Source organism: Pseudophryne corroboree, chromosome 2, assembly GCF_028390025.1.
Source record: "Pseudophryne corroboree isolate aPseCor3 chromosome 2, aPseCor3.hap2, whole genome shotgun sequence".
Lineage (NCBI taxonomy): Eukaryota > Metazoa > Chordata > Amphibia > Anura > Myobatrachidae > Pseudophryne > Pseudophryne corroboree.
In genome coordinates, this window is record NC_086445.1 from 344,106,504 (window position 1) to 344,119,312 (window position 12,809).

The 12,809-nt window shown below is 41.1% G+C and overlaps 1 protein-coding gene across 1 annotated transcript in view; it reads left to right on the plus strand.

The window, feature by feature from the left end:
• Positions 1 to 1,618, plus strand: part of HS6ST3 (heparan sulfate 6-O-sulfotransferase 3) — a 931,949-nt gene extending 930,331 nt beyond the window's left edge. The window contains exon 2 of the mRNA XM_063953034.1: positions 439 to 1,618. Within this exon, the coding sequence (XP_063809104.1) occupies positions 439 to 1,147 (709 nt within the window). The 3' untranslated portion in view covers positions 1,148 to 1,618. The remainder of the gene's footprint in view (positions 1 to 438) is intronic.
• The last annotated feature ends 11,191 nt before the right edge of the window (positions 1,619 to 12,809 follow it).

A 12,809-nucleotide genomic window follows, 5' to 3' on the forward strand; every position in this document is an offset into this window, starting at 1 on the left:
TTATTCAGAGGCTTCACATAGCAGACAAATAACACATTTACATTTTCTGCTTACAAAGTGCATATTATCTGAAATTATTCTAAACTGCTGCTAAATTGTTTGTCATATTAAGTATTAGATCTAATTTACCCAAATAGCTATGTTTACAAATGCCAGCATATACAATTGTGAAATGTCAGCTTGCATGTGGATATTTGTGCATAAAAGTCTTGCTGTTGTTCATCCATTAATTTGATATATGTTGTTTCTATATAATGTTATGCTTCCATTAAAAATGCTACAATGTTACAATTTAGCCTTTATATGTAGCTTTAGGAATGGATCATTTTCTTTATTTTTTGGCATATACTACCAAACACTACAGTTTTTCAAGTGTTACTCTAGGATGAATATGTTTTATGTATTGCATGTAATATATTTATCTATTGTCTCTTTCAGGAACTTCTATTATATCACAATGCTGAGGGACCCGGTATCACGCTACCTAAGTGAATGGAAGCATGTCCAGAGAGGAGCGACTTGGAAAGCCTCACTCCATGTCTGTGATGGAAGAAGTCCAACTCCTGATGAGCTGCCTACATGTTATCTTGGGGATGACTGGTCTGGAGTTACATTACAGGAATTCATGGACTGTAGCTACAACCTGGCTAATAACCGTCAAGTACGGATGCTTGCAGACCTTAGCCTAGTTGGGTGTTACAACTTGACATTTATGAATGAAAGTGAACGGAATGATATTCTTCTACAGAGTGCCAAGAATAACCTTAAAAACATGGCTTTTTACGGCTTGACTGAGTTTCAAAGGAAAACACAATACCTGTTTGAGATAACATTCAATCTAAAATTTATTTCTCCATTCACACAGTTCAATACTACCAGGGCCTCAAATGTGGACATTGATGAATGGTCCCGTGAACGTATAAAGGATCTTAACTATTTAGATATGCAGCTTTATGACTATGCTAAGGACCTTTTCTTACAGCGCTTCCAGTACACAAGACAACGAGAGCATCAGAGAAAGAGGGAGAAAAGAAAGGAAGAAAGGAGACTTCTTAGGGAACATAAGGTCCATCAACCTCACAAGGAAGACAAACCAACAGAAGTCTCTACTACTGAAGACTACAATAGTCAGGTGGCAAGGTGGTGACATTTGCAGCTTTTTAATTCAGAGTAATAGGGAAATTAACATCAATTTGTTATCAGCATTTTTTTAAAAATCTTTTCAATTCAAACTTTTAAAGGAGAAAAAAAAAAAGATTATGATAAGGTGGTGATTTCAAAGAAGTCAATAAGACAGGAGGTGGAAAAAGACTTTAGAAAACATTTCCTGAATAAACTATACCTACTGTAATGTCAAATTATTTGTTTCTATGGTGTGCCACCAAACAATATAATGATTATTCTTTGGATCTCTTAAAATTTCCTAATTTTGTGACATGATCTTTGTTGTCATCTTCCATTAAAACTTCCCGGACATAAAATGTCAGCATAGGAATTGTGAAAATGTCAAATGGACTTTTGTGCTCTTTTCAAACTGTTTGCTTCTTACCTTTTCTGCACTAGATTAAACTCTCTTCATTTGTCAATGTCTACAATTCCAGAGATTTTTAAGTGGTGTGATAAGATGAAAAACAAATGTTGTGTTTCATTACAAAAAAAAAAAATCTATGAATAATAAAACTATTTAATTACAGCTAAGTCCCATTAATTGACCTTTTCCAAAAAGGGGATTTTCAACGTGCAATCACATGGATAAGCAAACTCGTATTAAAGAAAAAGTGTTTGAGAAATAAAATAGATTCAATTTAATTAAATTTGGGTAAAAGTGTTCTTATAAAGGCACATATAGTACTACATGTACATTTTCCCCTTTCTTTCCTTACACTTTGAACTTATTTTTTAGAACCCTTAATTGAAGACTTTTTTCACTTTATTGAGTAACAGCAATGGCTTACATACAAAACTAAAATGGGAATTAAATTGATGTCAAATCTATTCACCCAGGTAAATCAGCATGGCTATGTCAATCTGATCTCACACAAAAGTGTTTTGCTGCCCCATAGGGTAGCAAGCACTTTTGTGCAAATTTGGCATTTGGCCAGCCGGGTGAAGGTTGTGGGATGGGATGCCATTGCTGGTGTTTAAACACCTTGGTAACAGCAATTCACACCTTTCACCCGCAATTGAATTCCTCCCTAGATCTTTGATGAGTCATTATATCTGTGCTAGTGGTAAAGCATGTGGAGACATACTTTAACTTTAGTATAGTGACTGGAGGGTCTCTTTTGGGGGTTAAAAGACCAAAAGTCTTTTATTATTATCCTTTATTTATATGGTGCCATAAGGGATCTGCAGCGCCCAGTACACAGTACATAATCAAATGAGCAAAGAAGAAAATACCACTTACAGTTCAAGACAATATAGGACAGGTATGGAAAACCAGGGGTTAGGTGCCCTCAAAGGGAGTATGGAATATAAACTAGTGTAAGTAAGAAAAGGAAAAGCACATGAGGAAAGAAGGCCCTGTTTTTGCGAGCTTACAGTCTATAATGTGAAGGGCTGGCAGACCGGGGTGACACAGAAGGGGTAGATGGTGAGCATAGACAAGAAGGTTAGGAGGAGAGTTGGCTGGGTTTGGTGAAGAAGTGGGTCTTGAGAGCCCGTTTAAAGTTTTGCAGAGAGGGGAGAAGTAGAGAATTCCAGAGATAGGGAGAAGCACATATAAAATCTTGTAGGTAGGAGTGGGAGGAGGTAATCAGTTGGCAGGAGAGACGGCGTGCATTAGAAAAGCAAAGAGGATGGGTGGGAATGTAAAGAGAGGTAAGGTTTCATTTTTATTAGAAGCCTGGTGAATAAGTCACTGAAGTTTCAGGAGAAGTAACAAGGGGAGTTATCCTTCACTTCTAGACGGATGTATACCGAATGCTGTACAGGAGAGATGTAATATCCAGGAAACAGCAGAATGCAAAGCAGAACAGCAGAAAACACAGACACAGCACATCGGGACCTTCATTTACCCTGTGCTGTGACAAATGGTTGAGCAATTGTTATTATTTTCTATTGGGCTACATATAGCATTTTTGTTATTTTAAAAGAAAGGTGTTATACAGGAAAGAAATCTTATTTCATTGATACTTCTGGTCAGCTCCTCCACCTTACCCATCCTAGAATAGCTCAGTCTGCAGAGCAGTCGGTTCCAGGGGCAGAAGCCATGAGCTCTAATCCTGACACAGTACTCAGAGGGCCATGAACACATTTACCATTTCATTTATTGTAGAACTAGCCCTGTATACCAAGTGATGAAAAATGTAATAATACCCATTTTGTGCCTCTCACTGGATTACTTTCTGTTATAACTCTGGAGATACTTTCTTATCTAACCTACAGTCAGACTACACTGCATTTCAGAAAATATTGTTTCTCAGTTTATTTCTAGGCTCTGTAGAATATTTTGTTCAAATCTAGAGATCATTCATTCTCATCCACATACCATCCACAAATCAATGGTCACACTGAACTTAACAACTGAGTCTTACAACAATATTTAAGAGGTTACATTTCTAATTTAAAGAATAGTTACTGCTGGCCCTGGGTAGAGTTTGCTTGTAATAATTATCACATTTCAATTGGTGTTTCCCCTTTCTATGAATCTCAACCTATGGTACTGTAACTCATTTTCTGTTGTAAAATATGAGGTTCCTGAGGGAAGACAGACTACAAAACAGTTGAAAATGTCTAATAGTTAAGGGAAAATCTCTGATTTTACAAGTGTTAACCTTCTGGTACTGAAAATAGAGAGCAGATGGGAAGAGCCCTTTCGTCAGTGAAAACGACAGAGACAGCTCTGAAAAGAATAGGATCTTCCCAACTTCTCTCAATTTACAGTACCAGAAGGTTAACACTTGTGAAAGCAGAGATTTTTTATGGTGCTCACCTATTTAGTGCCCATTCTGCCCTCCCCATATACCTCTTTGGGGATGGAGGCTTTCTGCAATTTATTAAGCAACAAAAATATTTGCTTATCATTGCTGGGTAACTTCATCTTGAGATGGCCTTCACAGGCAGTGGTAAAACAGAGGTGCAGGTTTTTTCAATTGTGTTCCTAAGGCCCTAGAGTGTCAAATTCTGGTATCTCTGCAGTAGGCTATATGGAGACAGCTTCAGTCATTACACACAATTTTTAAAACAATGATAGCTGTTACTAGGTAAGTATATTTAAAAGTAACATTTTAATTAAAAAAAACCCACAAAATGCATACATACAATATTAAAAATAGTATGAATTCATACGTATCGTATAAGAAAGGTATATATTACCCTGCATTTTGTGTTTTCATTTATTAAAATTTTATTTTTAAACATACTTACCTAGTAACAGCTATCATTAAAAATTGTTTGAGCGCAGCCTGCATTTCTGCTTTATCTTGTATCATTGTGGGAGTGACTTCCCCCTATTCTTTGGCTGTAGCTTAATGAAGGCTCTCATATATTCAGCGCCCGATTACACCTTGGTATAGGTTTCTTTCTGCAACAGTCATTGCACACTCTGCTTTTCTGCTTTTTTGTTTTGCTGATCGCCACCATGGGTGGTTTAATATTGAAAGTGAGGGATAAAATCCTGCTACAGAATGAGGGGTCTATTCATGAAGCAGTGAAAAGTGTGGAGAAGTGTGCCATTGGAGAAGTTGCCCATGGTGACCAATCAGCATTGAAGTAACATTTATAATATGCATACTGTAAAAATATACAGAGCAGCTTATTGGTTGCCATGGGCAACTTCTCCACTGGCTCAGTTCTCCATACTTTTCACTGCTTCATGAATAGACCCCTGAGTTTGTCCACGATATGTGTGTTGGTGTTGGTCACCTACTGATGACATTGATGGAATTTCTCAACTCCTCACATTCAAATTCAAATTCTGGTAATTTAGGTCTTCAAAATTTAGGATCTTAAAAGATTATTAAAAAAATACATTGTTTAATTTCAGTTCAGTTTACTATAATCTATGAGACAGTGTATTATCATTTCTATATTAATCGCACATGTAGGTAAAATGTGATAGTCAATGTCATATTACATTATTGAATTAACGCTTAAATTATTATAATCAAGTGTAAAAAAACAAGACTGGCTGTTCAAAGCAAAATCCACACAGGCTTTTAATCTTTCTATTTTGACACAGACTTTAAGCATCTTGCTCAACTTGTTTCAGCTTTGAACTAGACATACATCAACTGCTAAATACTATAATACTATGCGCACACAAAATAAAGCTGCCATCAAATTCTGTTATTTTTTTATAATGCAGCAGTATCCATGTTCTTATTCATGTAGTGTCTGAATTTAATGTACCAAAATGAATAGAGAACTAATGTACTAAAGCAGAAAGGGGAACATTTTCCATTGAACCATAGTTTCATTTCTATGTAATGAATCACTATTGTACTACTGTATGTATTACTTTGTCCCCTATTAGTTTAATGATACTGACTACCCTGGCATCATGTGTATTGGGACATAAGAAAACTGGTCAGTTTGAAAATCTATGATGTAATTTGATTGTCAAATCTTATGGTAAGCCTCTATAAACTTTAGATTGTTAATACTGTATCCCAGAGGAACAGTTAGCTATTTCCCTGTAGACATTTATACCGAAGTAAATATAATAAGGCATATGGGCGCATAGTAGAGATGTGCGGCGGGCACTTTTCAAGTTTTGTGTTTGGATCTGGATCCCTGCTCATGTTTTGTATCTGGATTGGTTTTGCCAAAACCACCCTTTTGGGATTTGGTTTTGGATCTGGATGATTTTTGAAAAAGAATCACAAAAACAGCTAAAATCAGAGAGTTTGGGGGTAATTTTGATCCTACGGAATTATTAACCTCAATAACATTTATTTCCACTCATTTCCAGTCTATTCTGAACACCTCACAATTTTATTTATAGGCCAAAAGGTTTCACCAAGGTCACTGGCTGACTAAGCTAAGCGACCCAAGTGGGCGGCATAAACACCTGTCCCATCTAGGAGTGCCACTGCAGTGTCAGACAGGATAATATTTTAAAAACTAGGCCCCAAAGAGCACATAATGCAAAGAAAAAGAAAGAGGTGAAATGAGGTAGATGGATGACTAAGCTAAGTGACACAAGTGGGCGGCCTATCTAGGAGTGGCACTGCAGTGTCAGACAGGATGGCAGTTTTAAAAATTAGGCCCCAAATAGCACATAATGCAAAGGAAAAAAAAATAAGAGGTGCAATATGGAATTGTCCTTGGGCCCTCCCACCCACACTTTTGTATAAACAGGACATGCACACTTTAACAAACCAATCATTTCAGCAACAGGGTCAGCCATACGACTGTGGCTGAAATGATTGCTTTGCTTGGGCCCCCACAAAAAAAGAAGCATAATAATCCCCCACCGAAAAAGAATCAATTAATCTCTCCTTGCACAAACTGGCTCTACAGAGGCAAGATATCGTCCTCATCTTCCGATTCCTCAAACCTTTCATTGTGTACATCCTCCTCACAGCATATTAATTTGGCCCCACTGAATCCACCATCACAGGTCCCTGTGTACTTTCTGGAGGCAATTGCTGGTAAAGGTCTTCCTGGAGGAATTTCTAATTCATTTTGATGAACATCATCTTCTCCACATTTTCTGGAAGTAACCTCCTACGCCGATCGCTGACAAGGTTACCGGCAGCACTAAACACTCTTTCAGAGTACACACTGGAGGGGGGGAAACTAAGGTAAAATAAAGCCAGTTTGTGCAAGGGCCTCCAAATTGCCTCTTTATCCTGTCAGTATACATACGTACTGTCTGACATGCCTACTTGGATGCTGTCACCCATATAATCATCCACCATTCTTTCAATGGTGACAGCATCATATGCAGTGACAGCAGACATGTCAGTAATCATTGGCAGGTCCTTCAGTCCGGACCAGATGTCAACACTTGCTCCTGACTGCCCTGCATCACCGCCAGCCGGTGGGCTAGGAAATCTTATCCTTTTCCTCGCAGCCCGAGTTGCGGGAGAAAATAAAGGAGGACCTGTTGATGGATCACATTCCGCTTGAGTTGACAATTTTCTCACCAGCAGGTCTTTGCACCTCTGCAGACTTGTGTCTGCCGGAAAGAGAGATACATCGTAGGCTTTAAACCTAGGATCAAGCACGTTGGCCAAAATGTAGTGCTCTGATTTCAACAGATTGACCACCGCTGAATCCTTTCAAAGCAAATGAAGGACTCCATCCACAAGTCCTAAGTGGATGTATAGGCTTGAATGGCCTTTTGCTGCTCCTCCATCCTATGAAGCATATAGAGTGTTGAATTCTACCCCGTTACCACCTCTTGCTTCAGGTGATTGCAAGGCAGGTTCAGGAGTGTTTGCTGGCGCTCCAGTCTTCGGCACGCAGTCGCTGAATGTCGAAAGTGGCCCGCAATTTTTCGGCCCACCGACAGGATCTCCTGCACATCCTCTTGCTACACTCTCCAGTACTGGAGTGAAGATTGTGGGGCGGGAGGCGCAAAATATACAAAGTCCGGATCTCGAGAGAAACCGACACTAGGATGATGACAATTTCCCTTGTGTGATTCTAGCGTGAAAACCCAAGCTGGATTCGGATACCGGACTCGGATCGTGAAGTCCAGGGAGAGGGGGGTCGGATCTCTGGGATCCGAACCCGCTTATTACTGGTGCATAGTAAACTGAAACCTCTGTTTCATACTCTGTGAACCAACGAAAGACATTATAAATTAGTAAGGCCAACATTTGCATGACATCATGACCGGGATGTAATGTAAAGAGTTTGCAAAAATTAGCGACTTTCACAGACATACCCGCTAAAGTCTGACTTTTTGCAAAGTCAACCAATGTATTATCGGTGGAGTACATGAAAATTTGGCCAGTTTCTGCTCTAATGTAGATGTTTTTCCCCTAAGTTAAACATACAACTCGACCAATATAATGGAGTCTGGAAATCTCACACAAAACAGCTCTACAAATTCAAACATGCTGTAAATAGACCTGTTTTTTGGGGGCGAGTAAAATTTTACATTGTTGAAAATCAATTACAAGTACACAATTACTGCACATATATAACAAATAAACATTTTTAAAATGATTTGTAACGTTAAAAAAAAAACACTTTGATCTCTCAAAATAGTCTATGTAGCGTACATGTCATTTTTGCACATTTTGCCCCAGAAAATATATACATATAAACAGCCGTGTGTCGCCACCATTTTCACTCTGGACTTGGAGAGTGAGGGAAAAAGACCTCTGTCTCTCTGTATGGGTGGTGGCATCAGGTGGGTCAGTGTGTGCTCTCTAGGGGTGCTGTTCCTTTCTCTGTGGTGTCCCTGTACTGTTAGGGGTTCTGTTCTGGCTGTCACTGGTGTTTCATGTGCTGCAACTGTACATGGGTGTTGCTGTCCTCGCTGTCAATGTGTTGTACAGGGGGCAGGTGCATTGTCCTCCTGTATGCAGTGAAAATAAAGGGGTGCTGGCTGTAAAAATTTAGGGGTGCAGTTAAAATAAATGTACACTAGGCCTGTCTTGTATGCTGTAAAAATACAGGGGTGCTGCTGTTAAAATAAAAGTACACTGGCCCTGTATGCTGTAAAAATACAGGGGTGCTGTTAAAATAAAAGTACACTGGAAGTGTATGCTGTAAAAATACAAGAGAGCTGTTGTTAAAATAAAAGTACACTGGTCCTGTATGCTGTAAAAATACAGGAGTGCTGTGAAAATAAAGGGGCACTGTTCTGTGTACTATAGTAATAAAGGGGTGCTGTCCTGTGAAATTGAGAACAAAAATTTGGAGGAAAAATAGTGGAAGTCAGGAAAAATCAGAAACCACTTCCAGTTCCTGCTACTAGTGTTGAAGCTGCTGCTGCTGCTGCCACCAGTCATGACATTGACGATGCAATTCCATCAACATCGTCTGCTAAGGCCAATGCTCAATGTCATAGAGGGCAAGTAAAATCAAAGAAGCAAAAATTAATAATCAGAAAAAAAGAGAAACTATCTGATGAGAAACGTAAAATTGGCAATATGCCATTCACGACACGAAGTGGCAAGGTAAGGCTAAAGCTTTGGCCTATGTTCATGATTGGTGGTTCAGCTTCTCATGAGGATGGAAGCCCTACTCCCTCTGGAAATTTTTTAAAATTAAGCTTGTTAAAAGCACAAGAAAAAACAACTCTGCATTCAGATATATCATAATTCCCTCAGGAGAATCCAAGTGTGTCTGCGGTTGCGATGTCTAGGCGTGAACTTCCCAAGACTGTATGTAAAGAGGAGGCTCCTACCACTATTTGCACACCCCCTGCAAGTGCTGGGAGGAGCACCGCCAGTCCAGTTGTTGATATTGAGATTGAGGATATCACTGTAGAAGTACACCAGGATGAGGAGGATATTGGTGTAGCTGGCGCTGAGGATTAAGTAGACAATGAGGATTCTGATGGTGAAGTGGTTTGTTTGAATAAGGCACCAGTGGAGACAGTTGTTGTCCATGGGATGAAAAAGCCCATTGTTATGCCTGAGCAAAATACCAAAAAAGCCACTTCTTCGATGTGGAAATATTTCTCCAAAAATCTGGACAACAGGTGTCAAGCCATGTGTTGTCTTTGTCATCCATAATAAGTAGGGGAAAGGATGTTAATCACTTAGGAACATAATCCCTTATACGTCACCTGCAGCGCATTTATCAGAAGTCATTGTCAAGTTCAGAAACTTTGGGTAAGAGCGTAAGCAATCCACTGACACCTAAATTTCTTCTTCCTCTTGTACCCAAGCTCCTGCAAGCCACACCACCAACTCTCTCAATGTCAATTTCCTCCTCAGTCAGGAACGTAAGTAATCCTGCAGCCCATGTCACTGGCATGACTGACAAGTCCTCTCCTAACCGGGATTCCTCCGGAGGATCCTTGAGTGGTATGCCTACTGCTCCTGCCACTGCTGTTGTTGCTGCTGGGAGTTGATTGTCATCCCAGAGAGGTAGTCGGAAAACCACTTGTACTACTTCAACTAAGCAATTGACTGTCCAACAGTCCTCTGTGAGAAAGATGAAATATGACAGCAGTCACCCTGTTGCAAAGCGGATTACTGAGGCCATAACAACTATGCTGATGTTAGACGTGCGTCCGGTATACGCCATTAGTGCAGTGGGATTTAGACAGTTGACGGACGTACTGTATCCCCGGTACCAAATCCCATCTAGATTCCACTTCACTAGGCAAGCGATTCCCTGACTATACAGGGACATTAAGAATAGTCCAACAAAATGCTGTTGTACCATCTGTCCCCTTAACCACGGACATGTGGACAAGGGGAGCAGGGCAAACTAAGGACTACATGACTGTGATAGCCCACTGGGTAGATGTATTGCCTCCCACAGCAACAACAGCAGCGGCACCAGAAGCAGCATCTCACAAACACCAACTTGTTCCTAGGCAGGCTATGCAGTGTATCACTGGTTTCCCTAAGAGGCACACTGCTGACAACCTCTTATGGAAACTGAGGGACATCATCGCACAAAGGCTTACACCACTTAGACTCTCTTGGGGATTTATGATATCAGACAGCGCCACCAATATAGTGCGTGCATTACGTCTGGGCAAATTCCAGCACGTTCCATGTTTTGCGCATGCAATTAATTTGGTGGTGCAGAATTTTATTAAAAATTACAGGGGCGTGCAAGAGATGCTGTCGGTGGCCCAGAAAATTGTGGGCCACTTTCAACATTCAGCGACTGCGTGCTGAAGACTGGAGCGCCAACAAACACTCCTGTACCTGCTCTGCCATCACCTGAAGCAAGAGGTGGTAACGAGGTGGAATTCAACACTCTAAATGCTTCAGAGGATGGAGGAGCAGCAAAAGGCAATTCAAGCCTATATATCCACCTATGATATAGGCAAAGGAGGGGGAATGCATCTGACTCAAGCACAGTGGAGAATGATTTCCGTGTTATGCAAGGTTCTCCAAGCCTTCGAACTTGTCACACGTGAAGTCAGTTCAGACACTGCCAGCTTTAGTCAGGTCAACCCCTTATCAGGCTTTTGCAGAAGCAGCTGGAGAAATTGAAGGAGGAGCTAAGACGGAGTGATTCCGCTAAGTATGTGGGACTTGTGGATGGAGCCTTTCATTCGCTATGCCAGGATTCATGGGTGGTCAATCTGTTGAAATCAGAGCAATACATTTTGGCCACCGTGGTCAATCCTTGGTTTAAAGTCTATGTTGTATCTCTCTTTCCGGCGAACACAAGTCTGCGGAGGTGCAAAGACCTGCTGGTGATAAAACTCAAGAGGAACGTTACCTGTCAACAGCTCCTCCTTCATTTGCTTCCGCAACTGGGGCTGCAAGGAAAATAATAAAATTTCTCATACATCCAAGAGGATGCTGGGGTCCACTTCATGACCATGGGTACTCTTAAGACTTTTCAATGGGTGTGAACTAGCTCTTCCCTCTATGCCCCTCCTCCAGACCTCAGTTTTAGAAATGTGCTCAGGCAGACTGGATGCACTCTGAGGAGCTCTACTGAGTTTCTCTGAAAAGACTTATGTTAGGTTTTTTATTTTCAGGGATAACTGCTGGCAACAGACTCCCTGCTTCGTGGGACTGAGGGGGCAGAAGTAGGAACCAACTTCCTAAAGAGTTTCATGGCTCTGCTTCTGGCTGACAGGACACCATTAGCTCCTGAAGGGAACTGAACGCTAGCCGTGCCTAGATGCTTACTCCCACAGCACGCCGTCACCCCCTCACAGAGCCAGAAGTCAGAAGACAGGTGAGTGTTAGAAGACAGATCTTCAATCAAGAAATTGACGGCTAAATGTACCGCGCGGCTGGCGGGAGAGCAGCACGCCATGTTGCCCACACATACACAGGCACTGCAGTGTGCATGGCACGGGGGGGGGGGCGTCCTGGGCTGCATGAAACCTAGCATAAATAAGGGGCATAAGTTGCTGAGGCACAGTCCTACCCCCACCAGTATAAAAACTTACCTCATAACAGCTGAGGAGAAATACACCATTGAAGAGTGGAGCTTCCTCCTCAGTCAACCAGCACACTGCTCAGCGCCATTTTCTCTCTCTCCTCAGGCTGCAGAGACAACGCTGGTCCTCCTCCACTACTGAACAAGTATCAGGGTGCAAAACAGGGGGGCCACAGTGAATTTGGTGCTATATAATTGTGTGATTAACATTATAAAAGCGCTGAATGTCAGTGGGCATTTTGTGTTCACAGACATTGCGTTACTGGCGATGGGTTGTGAACTGACAAATCCTATCTGTGTCCCTCTGACAGATTTTACTGTGGGTCTGTCCCCTATAAATCCTGGAGTGTCTGTGGTGTGGTTCTGCACGTGTGTGACATGTCTGTGGCAGGGAACTCTGTGGAGATAGGTTAGGGGCACAGAGGTGTAATATGACACCAAGAGCCTGACTGGGTGAAAGGTTACATGATAGTGTGAATCATATCAGTAAGAGGTTGGACTGAATCTCATACAGAAAATGAAAATAATCTGTTGAAGATGTGATTTTTAATAGTTCTCCCTTTCATCCACAGGGACCTTTCTGGGTCACATACAAATTTGCACAAGTAGTACAAACTGATACAGACACGGACTCTGATTCCTGTGTCGACATTTGGGATTCCAGGGGAATAGGTCCTAAGTTAGCAAAAAAGCATTCAAAACATGTTTTATCTATAAAGGAGGTGTTAGAAGTTACGAAGCCCCCTCTTTTACCACAAGGAGAGGGTTTACTTTAATAAAGAAGTAATGTAATTTTCTCTCCACCTCAGGTCTAA